This window comes from Protopterus annectens, chromosome 7.part0, assembly GCF_019279795.1.
Source record: "Protopterus annectens isolate FY-2018-M chromosome 7.part0, PAN1.0, whole genome shotgun sequence".
In the NCBI taxonomy this organism is placed as follows: Eukaryota; Metazoa; Chordata; order Ceratodontiformes; family Protopteridae; genus Protopterus; species Protopterus annectens.
Window position 1 is genome coordinate 287,236,139 of NC_056739.1, and position 17,472 is coordinate 287,253,610.

General features: G+C 38.6%; 1 protein-coding gene across 30 annotated transcripts in view; it reads left to right on the forward strand.

The window, feature by feature from the left end:
• Positions 1-17,472, forward strand: part of NFASC (neurofascin) — a 2,999,343-nt gene that overhangs the window by 1,886,966 nt on the left and 1,094,905 nt on the right. For all 30 annotated transcript variants that reach the window (XM_044076767.1, XM_044076768.1, XM_044076766.1 and 27 more), the window contains one exon: positions 2,586-2,717. In XM_044076767.1, coding sequence (XP_043932702.1) covers positions 2,586-2,717 — 132 coding nt within the window. The remainder of the gene's footprint in view (positions 1-2,585; positions 2,718-17,472) is intronic.

Genomic DNA, 17,472 nt, shown 5'->3' on the forward strand with positions numbered 1-17,472 from the left:
ATTGCCTTATTCTGTGTGTGGCATAGACATAGTGCTGGGCTGTTTTGATAATAGCCTGGAAAGTAGAGTAAAATGTTTCTTTTTTTTTTTCAGCAGACCTCAGATGATCTTTAGTTCAGATCTCCATAATGGCAACTGTGCCAAAGCAACTGTTTTGTACTAGAATAAAAGAGAATATATATATATATATATATATATATATATATATATATATGTGTGTGTGTGTATATATATATATATATATATATATATATATATATATATATATATATATATATATATATATATATATATATATATATATATATATATTTTTTTTTTTTCCTTTTTATGAGGGGTGAGGTGGGGGCTGCAACCTAGCAGCAAGTACCACAAGTTCAATGGACAGTTCAATGGGAAGAACTAGACCATCCCACAAAAAAAATTTAAAAAAAGTTTGTTATACTATTAAGGAATGGGCAATATAATGTGCATGGAAACACAACTAATAGGAATAAAATGAATTTAAATTAGGTTACATCAGTCTTAAGTTATGTAATTGATGTAAAACAAGATACTGTCAAAACCAATGTATAAATAATGACAGTGGGTTAAGACATTAAAGTGCCATAGTACCAAATAACAAATAGAAAAAAAAAAATTTGCAGCGACCTGTGGAAAGAGCGACATTGCCCCAACATTAATGGAAGAGAGTATTAGTAAAACCTGTTCATAAAAAGCCATAGGAGTGTTTTTGAACATCCTAGACTAGTTACTGCCTTCACTGATAGGAAGACTGATACAGTTTCTGATAAACGACGAAACTGGTAATTTCTTAAAATGACATGTTATATAAATCATGGTAAACATAGGTTGAGAAATATAAAGTTTTATTTAAAAAGTCGGGTGAAATGTTACAAAAGAATACTATAGCCTTTAGACAGTGGAGAACCAAGAAATGTATTTCATTTAGACTTAAAAAGGCTTATGTTTTGGTTGTGCACGCACTAAAGTGCAAAAAAAAACAGGAGTGGAGAGGAGAAGGGAAGGATGTTTGGTGAAAATGGATCATACGTGGGACAGAAGGAATCCCCCATTCTTCATGTGAATCCAGTACTGTTAAACATCTTTAACATAAGATTCAATTTGTCTGATAACTCTTAAAATATGGTATCATATTAACACAAAAAAGGAAATGATTATAAGCAAAGAGCCATCTTTTTCAAAGACAGCAAAAAGTAAGACATGATCAACAGGGGAACCAATTCTCTTTCTGAACAGAAGTTGACACCATGACATTTAAATAATGAAAATCAGTGTATTGTGGGATTAGACAAAATAATGAGGAAGGTGAATGGAACAATTATGAGTCGTTCAGAAATGGTATCAGTTCAGAGGTGATGCTCCACTTGTACATGTCCTTGTTTGTCTATATTTAGACTTTGTGGATCAGGTTCTAGACCACATACAGTAGAAAAGACAAGAAAATTCTAGGAAAGGGAAACAAATAGAAAGTACACAACTAGGTGAGAGATGGAGGACAATAAACACGAGTAGAATGGAGACAATTTGTATTTTGAAGTCTTTAAACTCATTAATAAAGTAGGAGGCAAACATTATCCTTTCAGAAATCAGACAAGCCTTCTCAGCCCTGAGGGACAACTATCAAATAAGAAATTAACAGTGAAAACTGGTAAGTGGTGGAATTGTTGCATTCAGAGGGCTGCCAAACTGAAAATGTTGCCACCAATACTAGGAGTAATTGAAGAAATTGACATGAAACTGTAATACAGAGTGGTGTAAATGCTAAGGATGTATAGAACAGCAGATTATAACAAAAGAGATACGTATTCTGTGTGATTATTTTAAGTTTTTTTTAAACTGGAATAGAGCACTGATCATAAATGATCAATTTCATCTCAGACTGAAAAGACAAAAGAAGAAACAAAGAAAGGGATATTTATATAAAGTAAGTAGTAAATAGGATTTTAAAGAGCATTCACAACATTGGTGCACAATAACTGACAACAGAACAATGATGTTATGAGTATGCATGACATTTTCATTCAAATATTAACAATGAAGACTAAACAAGTTGAGGAAGATCATTCCTTTGTAGAAGTCTAAAAATAATTTGATTCAGCAGTTTTGTAATATGAGTTTGAATGTCAGAGAAGGTGAGATGAAGTAAGACTAAGAGTGAAGTTTGAATACAATAGTAGCAGATAAGGAAGCAGGGTTTAGCTAATGTTTGTCTAGAGGTGGATTTTTTGCTGTGTTCAGAATCTGGGGTAGTTTTTTTTTTGTATGGTATAGATTCTCAGAGTTTGTGTCTAAGTATGGAGAAGTAGTGATTAGTACACTGGAACTGTATTTATTTATTTATTTTTAGGGGTTGTAAATAGGTGCAGTGTGATTCTAGCTTCCGAGTGTATTTGTCTAATTAGCTTAGCTGTAAAGAAAGGGAAGGATTGTTTTTTTTGGAGTTTGATTGACTGTGATAGTAGGAAAAGGTTCTTAAGTAAGGCTACCAGACACAGCTGCCAGATACTGTTTAGGAAAATACATTCTGTGTTATGGTGTTATTATTTTCTTAATGCTTACAGCTGCTCCATACTGGCTGGATGAACCAAAGAATCTGGTATTGGCCCCCGGAGAAGGCGGAAAGTTAGAGTGTCGAGCTAATGGGAGCCCAAAACCAGTTATACAGTGGTTGGTGAATGGAGAACCATTAGAATGTAAGTACAGAGAATCTGGCTTTCTAAATGCATTGTGGTTTGGTGCAATACCTTAAATCAAAATATAGACAAATATAGTCTTCATTGGTTTGCTGATTTTTATTAAATGACTAAATAGGTTAATTCATTTCAGCATTATATAACATTTGGGTATGGGTAATGCAGGATTTATCTGTGGCTGGTGTCTGACCACAGGGGTAAAACCTGATTTTTCAAATGGTAATAGTGGGTAAATATACATATACTACACACACACACACACACACACACACACACACACACACACACACACACACACACACACGTCTCATCTCTCTATTACACAATGATATTATTTTACAAAGGAAATTCTTACCCTTATAACTTAATCTCTGTTCATTTTTTTCTTACTACATTCAACACCTGGGGATGCTTCCAAATAATAATACTTCCAATACATTTCATTTGCATTCACTTTTCTTAGGACATCACAAGTGCTTATGCATCCATCTGCTGGAGGGACAGATTTGTCTACCAGTGACTGCTGCATCTTTGGAATAGGATGACTATGCATGTGATGCAGATCACCTCTATGACACTGTTCAAAAGAAACCTGGATGAGTGACTGGAGCACCATACAGTCTTACCAAGGATAGCACCCACAACCCTCCTGGACATCGGCAGTCATTACTAAATACAATCCTGGATATTGACTAGAGTGTCATTGCTATTACACTGGGATGAAATGGCTAGGCTTGAAATAACCTCTGGGTCGATAGCCTAGGACATTTGTCCACTCCTGATGTGTACAGACTGAGTTCTTAGAATTTTCTTTTGTGTGTATAACTTGTTCTGTTTCGTGGGGCAATACTGTGTGTGTTAGGGGAAGGTGGAATTTTTTAATTTTATATGATTTGTAGCTGATAAATTTTCATTTACCTGCTTCACACCACTGAAAAATTGAAAAATTAGCAGCAGTATTTTTTTTTTCCAGTTTTAGGCTTTTAGCTACATAAGTAACAATTTATTTCAGAGTTATTTTGTTGGAACTGGCCTTCCCATAAATAATACTGAATTTACAATGGGCAAATAACAGTGAACAATATATCATATATATCATTCATGTTTTTAAATTATAATAGGGTTTTGATATACAAGTCTTAATATACTACTGTAGTATTCTTAAGACGTCATTCCTATAACATGATTTTTCAGTTGTTGCTAAGCATTTATTTTTTTCTTTTTCTGTATATTCCTGGTTTCTCAAGGTGTCTGTGTGAATTACATCATACTCCTGAAATGTGCAATTACATCTGACCATTTTTTCTCCTATACAAACAAAACAAATGGTACTACTACTAGCATTGCCAGTAGGCTTGATACAAATGCAGTAGATACTGGGAAATGTCCTTTTGGTCTGTATTCTAGCTGACAGATCTGTAAATTAATGACATAACATACAGATCATTTTTGCTAGATCATTTCCCTTATGCCAATACATCTATATAGGATAGTCTCTCTTTCTGAAAGCTAAACGTGTATTGTGTATTTGTAAAGTAACATGCATATACTGTTCGCTTCAGAATTATCCTTAAACTATGAATTAATCATCTCTTGGGCTGTTAATGTCAAGATTAAGTTTTTTTTTTTTTTTTTTTTTTTTTTTTTACAAAGATGTTTTAACTTTTCATTCCTTAGAATCAGGTTTCTTCAATGGCCTACTGCATCTGAAATACTTTAAGTGGAACATTTACAGTGAACTTCTGATCTGGGACAGCACTACAGAATTTTAATGATTTTAGGAGTCTTCTTGTGTAAATGTTAATTGTCACAGTTTTTACAGTCTGTAGTTTCTTGTGATAGGACCAAACTGATTGAGGCACTTCTTCTAGCTTGTCCTTCTAGGACTTCAAATTGTAAACATTGCTGTCTTCAGGAAAAATAGGCATTTTATTCTGTACATTAACCAGCTTTCCATGTAACTGGATGTGGATTGACTCCTTTACCAACACTATCAGCTTGGCTTTTGAATCCCTACTTTATCTCTAGTTTAAATATCCGTTAATTTTCTGTCATTTCTGTCACAGTAGACTTTTTGCTTCAGATCCTTTCTTTCCAGCATTTCTTTTCTTTTAGGTTAGCTTTCAGGTATCAACAATGTAGTTAGAGTAGATATGCTGTACAGCTTTCTGCACATTAACATTTGAGCTGTTGAACGACCGAGTCCCTGCAGTAGAGTATTAATACATAGGGTATCCCCTATCTAAAGGACGCGTAGACTAAAACATTATTCTCAGTCACATTTGTGTGTTTCATTTTATTATGAATCCTTGTTCTGTCTCCCCATGCATGAGTCATGTACAGCACAGTGTGTATCCAAACAGTTACGAGATTTTACTCCTTGGCCCATGTGCTGCTTGCTGTGTACCTTTATCTCCAGTAGAGTCCATCATTGCAGTAGGTCTGACCTTATTCCTCACATGATAGGTTAAGGCAGCATCTTCAGCGTCTTACCCTCCTCCTCATTGGCTCCTGCAATTCCAAGTCATCTGGGTCACATTTAGCTTTCTCTTTTCCTGCTGTGGAAATCAACCCCATTGACAGGTTAATTATTTTGGAAAATATAAAATAACTCACATGTGATATGTAGTTTATTTAAAGTGGAATGAGTGACTACCTGTTCAGCTTCACAGATAATTTGGAACAGGTTTTGGTGTCATCTTGTTTGTAGTAATTTCTAGTAAAGTATGCTACCATCTGTTTATTAGGATTATTGCCATAGTATATACTGCAAACGGCACAACATTCAGTTCTATAAGTAAACTTACCATAACAGTAGATGATTGAATATATCACTATTGCAGTAGCCTAAGCAATATGAGATTTATCCTGCCAAGGACCTGATACCTGGCCAGAATTTAGAGTTTTGGACAACTTTCATGTATACTGTACATCTGAGGAGGCTCAACTGCATGCCAATATAAAAGCAGATAATCGGGTGCCAAAATTTAGAGCATTTTTTTCCCTCTTAGAAAGAAAGGTTTGAGTCCATATATAATTTGTTATGTGCTAGGGAAAAGTAATACAAACAACATTTGATTGACTTTAACAGTTGGCTTAGCTTCTGTTGTCAGTCCAAGGGATCCAATATCTATCAGCCTGTGAAGACATGGTCGACAGGTAATGCTTCTCTATCAGAGAATGTCTGCACCTGTTTCCCTAGCCTTTCAGATACTGCCAAAGGCATTAGCCACCCCGATTGTGCTTTTTTTTAGGCAGTGTCAAAGTAACCAACTCCCACATAACAAAATCCTCCCTAAATAAACTCAGGGTACTGCTGCTTAATGCTAAGAGTATAAACAAGAAACTGTGATTCCCCTAACTACCCTACCATCAGCTGGGAAACATACATGACCACAAACATGTTGGAACAGCTAGTCAACGTACCCACAAAAGGCTCAAATGCCCTGGACACAATGCTCACTAACATGGGAGAGCACTGCACCATCCTCACCGTTTGTGATGTCCTCCCTGGTAAGATCAGACCATAAATCAGTCTCGCTGGGTGTAATTATAAGACCAGATACCCCATCAAGCTCAAAAATGCTTAACAATTTTTCAAAGACAAATTGCCTCCTACTAAGTGATGGTATAAGATGTTTTACAGCACCCTTGAGTACAGATAATATGGACTCCTATGCAGAGTTATATACCAATGCCCTGTATAACCACTTAAGCAGTTGTATAGAGGTCTTGCTGAAAAAACAAGCACTCTGGTGGACCCTTAGTATAAATAGGCTATACAACAACAGAAAGAAACAAATCCTAGCTAAGGATACTCACAAGGCATTCTTTAACTGCATCCAAAATCTAAAAGCTAATACACAGCTGTGCGCCAAACTGGTTGTAGATGGCACCACCCATACTCAGCTGGATGTAATAGTCAACCTGCTAGCTGACAGATATGGAGCAAACTTCACCCCCATTCTCCTCCAGTCATCCTCCAAAGTATACCTGCCACCATTCCTCAACCTATTATCTCAAGAGAGCAGGTCATCTCAGTGCTCTCCAAGGCCAAAAATATGGCATCAATGGGACCAGACAACATCCCAGGTTGCCTTTTTAACAACTTAAAACATGACCTAGACAAACCCACTTGGATCCCTGTTTAACCACAGCCTGTGAAATGGCTATGTTCCAGTGGAATGAAACAGCAACAGTAATCCCTCTGCACAAAGGGAAACATCAACTGACCATGGGAAGTATAGGTCCATAAGCTTGACTAGCTTCATCTGCAAGACTGTGGAAAGAATCATTATGAACCCTATTAGCAAGGACATAGGTAATCTTCAAACTCTGGACCAAACCCAAATTGGATTCAGTAAAGGTAAATCATGCCTGTTAAATATGGTTGACTTTTTCAAGAAAGTCACCAAGGCCCGGGATGAGGGAAGATAGTGCATACTGCCTACCTTGACCTAGCCGAGGGATTTTACGCAATCCTTCACTTAGGTATTATAAAGAAACTTAAACAACTGGGAATTAACCCATACATTACCAGATGGGTAGCCATCTGGCTCACCGACAGGACACATACTGTAAAAGTGGGTGACTTCACCTCTAGCAAAAGAGCAGTCATCAGTGGCATACCATGGGGTTCTATGCTGGGCCCCTTACTTTTTGGAATTTATTTCTCAGAGCTCCAAGAAAACTTTCACAGCCTGTGGCTGACCATGTGCACTGATTACTGCAAATTGGGAAAAATCAAGTCCCCCAATGATGTTAATATATTACAGATAGAGTTAATACAGGCAAATAACTTGTGCCAAAGACATGGAATCAAGCTAAATGCAAAAAAATACATTATTATTCCCTTTGATAAAGCTGACATTCCTGCTAATAACATTATAGACAGCACCCACCTAAGTGTAGACCCAGTGGTACATGATTGGGGTTCTCAGGTTGATAGCAAACTGAACTTTGGCCACGATGTATCCACAGTAGTAAGGAAATCCTTATATGTGACACATCTTATAAGTAAAGGCATCATATGTAGAACTAAGGATGTTATAATTCCATTATATTCAGCCCTCATCAGAGCAGTAATTGAGTAGAGTACAGTGCTCCCATTTGCATGTACCTCACTAGACACTTGCAACAATTGGAGAGACCACAGAGGTTTCTCACCGAGAAATTACAGGATACACAAAACAAGTCTTATACAGAAAGTCTGAAAGTCCTGTCACTATATTCTGTTTCCTACAGGTTGATAAGGAGTGACCTGTGCCTAGCTTATAGGGCAGTCCCTGACCCAGCCCTGATGGAAATACTACACATTCATAAATTAAACTGCATGAGGGTCACTTGCTCAAGGGATGTTAACCTAGCCTCTGACATGAACAGGTCATGCTGAAGAGATAAATACATCTCCCAGAGGCTGCCACTTCTCTGGAACAAGTTTCCAATTCACATGAAACAGAGCCCCTCCCCGACCCTCTTCAATTGCATCCTAAATCAATGGATGGGTGACCGCATATTCACTCCTGGGGTGCTGCCAGTATCTCTCTTGGACAGAGAAATTCAGTATTCACTGCCTTAGACTTTTACATCTGAGAACGTCAGTCACCCACCAACAATTGGAGCAACTCAGTATAAACATGGCTAGTCTTGTAAGGGCTTTAGGCTGTTAACCTAGTAACTGTCTATGATTGTATGATAAGGAGAACTCCACCCTGGTAGACAGATTAGGAAAAGGAATAAGAACAAATAAGAGACCTAGGATACACGAGAAGTATGGGAAGGAGAGAGGGTGTTAGTACTGCAGCAGTGATCTATTTGAACATCTACAGTTATGGTACTCGTACTTGCACAGTTGTATAATGTTCATCATTAGGTGACTGTTACAGTGGCATAAAGCTATATGAGATGATTACCAAAGCTTAGATAGCTAGGGAGGAGGAAGAAGGGGCAGAGTATTTGGAGCCCCTGGAGAATAGTCTTAGCAAAATCAAAAAACTGCTGAAAAGTTCCAGAAAATGTCCATACAGATCCAGCAAAAACTGCAGTAAGTAAATTTATTTAGCACTTCTGTCCAATACTTTTCATAGACTTTTTTAGAAAAAAATTGCAAAACCTTGTAGGACTATTTAAAAACCTGCTTAAAGTTAAGGCACCAACTTGACACAGAATTACATCAAAAATTTAAAAACATAGTAACACTATCTCAATAACAAATCTTATGTTGCATCCAGTTAAGCCACCCTTGTTCAGAATGTAAACTTAAATGCAACTGCAACAGTACAAATGTGAAAAAAAAAATGTGAAAAACTTAACAAAAAAAAAAAAAAAAAATCGAGTTAAAATATCTGCTTCCTTTCAGTAAGCAATTAATATTAGCAGTATCATTAATATCTGAGTGAATCTTGGCTTGTAATTTTATCTGCCAACAAAGCTCCTTACCTTTAAATGATTCTCCCAGCTATTCACCAGTGGTCCACTTTGGATCTTTTCCAATACAGAAGACTTGAACCTAACAAAATTCAAGCACACCCTTGCATGCTTAGTTAAAGCATTCTTGGTATCTCCCAGTTTAATGGAATAATATGCATTCCCTTTATGAGCACTTAGTCTTTCCAATATAAAAACATCTACAGGCCTAACAAGCTGCAATGTAAAGAACTGCCCAGGATGCCACAGTTGGCTTTGGGGAAGTCTTGTGTTGTCACTAATATTCTTGAAAATTCTTCACTCATTGTTTAAATCAATAAAAACACACTGGGTACAGCTGTTACTTTCAACAATATCCACTAGAAATAAATTTGATGCCATGGAATATTCGAATCTACTCATCATTCACCCCATGCTTAAAATATAATGTGGGTGGGACACCCCACAATTTCCTCAATGTTGTCAAAATGTGTGGGTTTGTCCCACTGAATGTCAGTAATGTTCCTAATCTAGGACATCTTGTTGGAAAATTTAAAGATAAAGCTTCTTTATAAAATACATCATACAGGGTCTAGTTGGGACAATACCACTTTTTAAAATGTGAGCAAATCTATTAAATCTACTACAACTGACTTCTTGTTTTTGTTTTCAAGTTATTCCAGGGGGTAACCCCCTTTCAGAAATAGATTTAATAGATAATTCATTTGCTCAGTAAAGGTAGTATCTTCAGAAACCAACCTCAACACAAGCACCAGCTGTCCCTTCACAACACTAACCTTTTGTTTGAAGGGGTGGCAGCTGTGATATTGTCAATGTCAATTGGAAAATATTTCCTTTGTAAAAATGTTTGAAGAAAAATAATGATCATTGTTGTTTTATACAATGTTACATCCAAAATGTCAAATCTATTGCAGAACTACTTATTAGTAAACGATAAAAAATAAATAGTTATTCAAAAATGATGTAAATTCTTCTAATAAACTGTCCCAGTAGGAGTTGCACTTGGATGAAAAAAGGACATTATGTTCCCAGTATAACACCAAATTGGCATATACTGTGGCACAGGAAGCCCCTATAGCTGCACCCTTTTTCTGATAGATTCATAGATTCATGGGTGTTTACCAGGGTAATGACCAAAAGTGCTTTTTTAAGGATAGCCATGCATCCCAAACCTCTGACAAGTTCTGGTACCCTTGGGCTTAGAAGATGAAACATTTACAAGCAGGGGCTTGAGAGAGAAAATATTTACAACCTGTGTGTGTTCATGACATGGAAGCCAAACCAGGGATGAATTGCCTTTTCCCCATCCAATTGTCCAAGTTACACTTGAATTGGTTTAGGGAGGAACTCTGCTTCACATGGATGGGGAACCTGCTCCAGAGAAGGGGTTGTCTCTGGGATACATACCTGTCTCTGCAGCAGATCCTATTTATATCACAGGCAAGGTTTAAGTCTTTAGAATGAAAATTCTGGTGCTGTTTGTTTTGCAGATATGTAGGAGGTCCATGAGAGTGGGGTCTGACAATGCCTTTTATGCCAGGCACAGCTCTCCCCTCAACAGCCCGTAGGACACAGGATACAGGGAAAGGGTCTTGAGATGGTCTGCATAGGAAATGTTACTTATGGGCTGTATTCCTTTAGTGAGGAATCTCTGTGGATGTTCCATTTGCTGGATATGTTTGGTTAGGTACATACCAAAGCTAACATTGTACTCAATTTTAGGTCTGATGAATCATGAATACAGTGGAACAATGACTTCCTTTGACCTACATGCCATACATTTGTTAATAAATCGCACAACAATAGAATGATTGTATCGCTACTGTAGGCACACAATGGTCAAAGGCTAAATTACTGTCTATGTGAGTCCTCAAGTGTCTGACTGATGGGGCAACTCTTAAGGATGTGTTGCCAATATGATAGTTACCAGGGGTGGATGACTTTGCAAAGGATAATAATATGCATTTCTTGGCATTTAGTTTTAGTCCATGACTCTGACACCAGTTATTTGCCTGTGTCAGTCCTTCCTAGAGTACATTTGTAATCAGTGAGGGACAATGACAACTCCTAATTTGGAATAATTTACAAATTTAGTCAGCCAGAAGCCTTTGACATTGGCTTTAACTTCAGAGAAGAAAATGCAAAAAAGGAGTGATCCCAGGACTGATCCATAAGGGACTCTGCTTGTGACTGGCCTCTTTGTAGAGGTGAACTCACCAATTCTAACTTCCTGGGTCCTGTCTGTGAGCCATCTGGCTATCCACTAGGTGACTTAAGGGTTTTTACCTTATCACTTATCTTCTGGCTCAGTTACAATGGCTCCATTAACAATGAGCTTTGCACACAACTGTATTACATTTGAGGTTACAGACATAGCTAAAGAATGTCTTGTGGTTGTCCTTGGCCTGGGAGGCCAAATTTACCTTAAATTTGGCTTTGGTACACTTTATTTTTCATCTTAGTTGTTTGTTTAGTTTGATAAGAGTGCTGTTATCCTGCTGGGTGCTGCATCTCCTAATTTTTGCCATGATTTTCTTCCTTCTGTTATACAGCCTATTGATTCCACCAGGGTGGCTTGTTTTTTGAGTTAGTTCTGTACTTCTTTCTGGTGGTTTGCAGCTATTATATGTTTGTACAGGGTTTCTGTGAACAGTTCCATGTAGGCAGTAGTGTTGTCAGGGTTTATGGGGGCTTTAAATGTTACCAAAGTTATCACTTAATAGTAGGTAGTTAGCCGTAGAGTAGTTCCTGGACATCCTTGGGTTAGCTGGAGTTCCAGGTTTTATGAGTCATCCATTTTGTGGTCTGCCTTACCAGAGAAGATATTACACTAGGGAGTGTGCATCACTCTTCCATATTAGTAAGAAGCAGATCCAGTATGGGTGCTCCCCTGGTTGGTATATTGACTGTCTGGTCCAGGGACTTTGTGTTTATAAAACCCAGGAATCTCTGTGCCTGTACATTTGGTGTTGTATATGATTCACAGTTAATAGTGGGGTAATTAAAGTTGCTTGTGAATATGGTATTGGACTGGATGCTGAGTGTTTCCTGTAAGTTTAAATAAATGTTATGGGTTTCTTGGATTATAGAGGGGGACCTATAGCTTGCAAAGAAGTAGTATGGAATTTTCCCTGTGGTTATTTGAATGTGGAAAAGCTCAAGTGCATGCCCTGTTTGACAAACCTTGAGGTATATTTATTTTTTTATCTAGATTGAAACACTTTTACCTTTAGTCCCTGTCTGTGCTATAACAGGTCTAAATTTGTATAAGGCATTAAAACCTTTCACTGTTGGTGTGCTGTCCATGGTATTAAACCATGTTTGATAATATTCATCCTCAAAGACAACAAAGTTGTTATTCAGAACTAATTCCAGTGCTTTCTTGACAAAACAAATCTTTGATTTATTGCTTGGCATAACCTCCATAAGAATCTCATCAAATCAATCTAAACCTGTGTCACTTAGAGTTATGAATAAAGGACTTTGATTTCAAAAGTAACAAAAATTATAAAAATATTTGACCTTTGTAATATTCTCCAAAAATGGTCAGGATTCCCACAAAATGTATAAAAATGTCTCCATACACCCTTTTCATTGCCACTCAACAAATTTAGCAAGGGGTTCTGTTTTGAAAGCCTTCCCAAAACAATCTATCTCAAAGGTGGTTCATAAATCTTTTGGTGGACATTTGGTATGCCAAAGATGTTAGGAATTCTAGGACTGGTAACTTTTATAGGTTCATAGTTTCATAGGTATACACTAGGCTAATGACCACCAGTGCCTTTATAAGCCTAGCTACATAATCTAACCCCATTGTATCCCTATATAACATGGGCATCTATTTGGAGGAGTATGCCAGTTAGGAGTTTGCTAGTGGTTTAGTGGAGGGGTATGTTAGTTAGGGTTTATTTATTGTCAACATGTATTAGCTACATGGGGATCAAAACATGGGTTGAATTTTTGATTTCCCATCAAATGATTAAGGTTATATATGAACAGGGTTACAGATGGACTCTTCTTCACATGGATGGGGAGCCCATTTCAGAGCATGGGGATCCTTTGAGAACCATATCTGCCTTGCCAGTGTGTTGTATTAGTGTTGCAAGCAAAGTTTAAATCCTTGGATCTAGAGTTTCTGATACAAGTTCCATTATATCTTGGGACAGCATATGAAGTGATGGGAGGAGACTCCTAAGTTTGGGGGGAAAGTACCACATTGCTACCTGTACCAATTTTATATGATTTATAGTACCCATTAAACTATTCTGACCTGGCTCTTTAGAGAAGGAGGAAGATAAAGATTCCGTGAAAAGTTTAGATAGCTGTCAGGGTGGAAAAGAAAGGAAGGAAGGAAGGAAGGAAGGAAGGAAGGAAGGAAGGAAGGAAGGAAGGAAGGAAGGAAGGAAGGAAAGAAGGTATACTCAGTTTACTTAGCATAGGACTGAGGTTGTGGTGCTCCTCCTTTTACTTAGATTTATCCTGCCAATTTTTACATTTTTTCTAGACTGTTGTTGAGAGTGTTTAAATGGTTTACTATAAAATATCCCAGGGCGGGAAGGGTAATTTCTGCTAAATAGGTTCATAGGTAATTACTAGGCTAATAACCACCATGGCATTTATAAACCTAGCCATGCAACCCAATCTAATTGCATCCCCTGGTAACGTGTCTTAATTGGGGGGATATGTTTGTCAGGAGTTTGCTAAAAAGTTAATTGGGAGGTATGTTAGTTAGGGAATGTTTACTGTCAGTATCAGTCCATAACAAACATGGGGGCCAGCCCGGGGATGAATTGCCCATCAAATATTAGTCAGGGAATGTTTACCGGTAACCTCTGTCTATAAGAGACATGGAGTCTGGGGATGAATTTGCAACTTGTATTTATGTCGCAAGCATACTTCAGATTCTTGGATACTATAGCTGTGTAAAATCCTGCCACAACAGTAGATGTTCTTCTTTTCACTGTTGCATTATTCATCACCTCTGGTCTGGCCAGATGTATGCCCCCCCCCATGCAAGTGTAGGGAATAAAGGTGATGTACATACACTATCAATCCAGAACTGAAGTGCCCTAGGAGAACCAGGACTGCCCATGGAAAAGAGAACATGTACATCCCAAAACAGGAAGGCAAGACTGAAAAGCACCTTTTGGACATAAAAGAAATACTACCCATGGTAAAAAAGAAAAGAAAAGGAGGTCGAAGTAAGTAAATACTGCAATAATGAAATGAAGGGCATCTACTGTTATGGTAATATTTTACACAACTGTACTATGTCCTTCTGTATCACTGTTGTAGTATTTATCACCTCTGGGAAAGTACAAAAGCTACAGTGAAGGTAGGGAGGAGGAAACCAAGGAGGAGCCATACACAACCCCATGAAGGATAGTCTTGGCAAATCCTGCACTGGCTATGAAAATGACATCCAGTTTGTAATGCTTGAATGTGTGAACAGAAGACCAAGTAGCAGTTTTAAGGATAGAGTTGTTATCCAAACTCTTGAATATTGCCCCCAAGGAAGCAACTGCTGTTGTAGAATGCATGAATAGAAGCAGACAACTGTTTGCCATGAAAACTATAACAAAAAAAAAACTGGCCTTGGAAATCTAGGAGGAGATGGTTTGCTTAGAAATTGCCAATCCCAATGTCCTGGTATAAAAAGTAACACAGAGTTGATCAGGTTTATGAAAGACATTTGTTTTGTTTAGAAATAATCTTAGCTGTCTATGCAAGCAAAAGTTGCGAAGAAACTTCTCACTAGCAGATGGCAGAGAAGGGAAAAAGCAAAGAAGCTGGATAGATTGAATAAGGGGCGGCTGATTACCCACCTTGGGCATAAAAGAAGGACTCATACGTAGAGTCACCATATCTCTATGAAAAAACAAAAAAGGAAGGACAGCCATCAAGGACTGGAGTTCGGAAATTCTTTTGACAGAGAAAGGTTAAATAAATCAATAAAACAGACTTCCAAGTACAATGTTGCAAGGAAGAAGCAGAAGCAGGCTTAAAAGGAGCCTGAGTCTTTATTTCAAATACAAAATTATGATCCCAAGTAGGAGAAATAGTCTTTCTTGGTGGCCTGATATAAAGGACGCCTTTTAGAACTTGCTTAACTTCAAATCTAGAGACCAAAGGAAGGTTCAGTGGCAGACAGGCAGAAAATGCTGACAAATGAGCTTTCACTGGAAAATATGCTAAGTCAGCATGTAGCAGTTCACACAGATAGGAAAGATCCAAGGGGATCCCCCCACTGAAAAGGGATTCTGGTGATGTTTACAGATGAAAATCCCTTCCAGTTGGACATGTATGCTTTCCTGGTATAAGGTGTTAGGACCCTAAGATTACCCTCAGAAAACTGGCATCAGAAAGTAATCAAAACTCTATCACCCAAAGTGTCAGTTAAGAGTGGACAAGTTAGGGAGCAGGAAAGCTCTGTTGTCCTGTGTAAGAAGGTCCTGCAGTGAGGTAACTTGATAATTGCCCCTGGCCAGTTGGAATAAGAGGCTGAACCAGTGCTGTCTGGGCCAAAAGGGAGTCACCAACAGGATTTTTGGAGAGTCCTTCTTGATCTTGTGAAGACCTTGGGAAGAAGAGGCAGGGGAGGAAAGGCATAAAGGAATATTTTCCTCCAAGAGAAAGACACTTTCTCCATTTTCCAAGCCAAAAGACTTGGGAGTCTGGAACAGAACTGAGCCAGTTGCCTGTTCAGAGGGGAGGCAGAGAGATCCAGTGCTGGAATACACCACTGATAAACAATGTCCACAAACACATTTCTGTGAAGCATCCATTCGTGAGGCTGTGTATTGGACCTTCTGAGCAAATCTGACACAAGACTGTATTCTGAAGGCATGCAGACGGCCTGTAGGGTCATCTGCATATTGATGGCTATTTCCCAGGCTACTAGGGCTAATCTACAAAGAAGGTAAGACCTTGTGCCCCCTTGCTTGTTGATGTACCACATGACTGTGGTGTTGTCTGTAAAAAACCTTCAAGGGACCTGACACCCAGAGTAAGTGGAAAGCTTGTAGACCCAAAATAAGAGCTCTCATTAACTTCATGTTGATGTGGTCTCCCCTCTTGCTGAGGGGACCAAAGACCCTGAACTTTCAGAGTGGCTGAAGCAGCTTCCTGCCCCAGCTCTAAGGTGTCCATTCAGAATTCATGGGATTGCTGAGGACATTGGAAGGGAACACGCAGACTGAGAGATACCTGTTGAATCCACCAGTGAAGTTCCAGTTTGAGACAAGATGTCAGAGGAACCAGATAGTTATGCAGGTGGCAGTGTTGAAACCCACACTAATCTGAGATACCACTGAAACCTCCTCATATGAAACCTGGCCCAGGGGAGCACAGGGATGATAGGAGGCATGAACTCCGAAGCCCTTAGAAACTCCTTGGCTGGAAGACAGTACAGGGAAAGCAGGGAAGGAAAATCATTTTTGAGAGACAGAATCTTGGTGGCAGGAAGAGAGGCTAGCACTGGAACAGTTTGGATTTTACAGCCCAGAAAGATGTGTTTCTAAGATGGAGTCAACATTGACTTCTGAAGGGTGACTGTAAACCATAGGTTGTGCAATAGAAACTGGATAAAATGAAGATCCTGCACTAGCTTAGTCTGGGATGGGGCCTGAAGCAAGAGGTCATCCAAATATGGAAAATTCTGAATGCTCTGAAGCCTGCAAAATGCATCTCCAGGAGCTAGGCATTTGGTGAATACCTTTAGGGGGCATAGAAGGCTCAAAAGGCAAAGCAAAGAACTGGAAATGAGAGGAAGAAACAGAGAAACACAATAGTTTCCTGAACAGAGAGTGCACAGGAATATGAAGGTAGGCATCTTTTAGGTTTAGGTAAACTAGAAAGACATGAAGCAACGGGGGAAATAGAGTCTAAAGAGAAAGCATTTGGAAGGATGGCACTATGAGGACAATGTTCAGAAAGGAATGATCCAAGACAGGTCTCCAAGACCCCTCTTTCCTGGAGGCCAGAAACATTCTGGAATAAAACCACAGACCCCTGTCACTCTGTGGAACCAGTTGGTTATCTGACAGACCCCACAATACTCCTGGAAAATAAAGGAGATGGTCTGCAGAAGTTTGAGGGATAACAGAGAATGAGGGAAGGGATTTCAAGGCCATAAAGTAACCCTCCCTGATAATGGAGAGAACCCAAGAGTCTGTGGTGATTTTTTGAAAATCTGGGAGAGACAGAGAAAGTCTGAGGGACAAGGGTACTTGACCAAGAGGAAGGGAAGGCAGAAAGTCCACAGACTTGTCAGGAAAGGACTGCATTTGGGCCCTAGGCATTTGAGTAAGCTTATCAAAAAATACACACC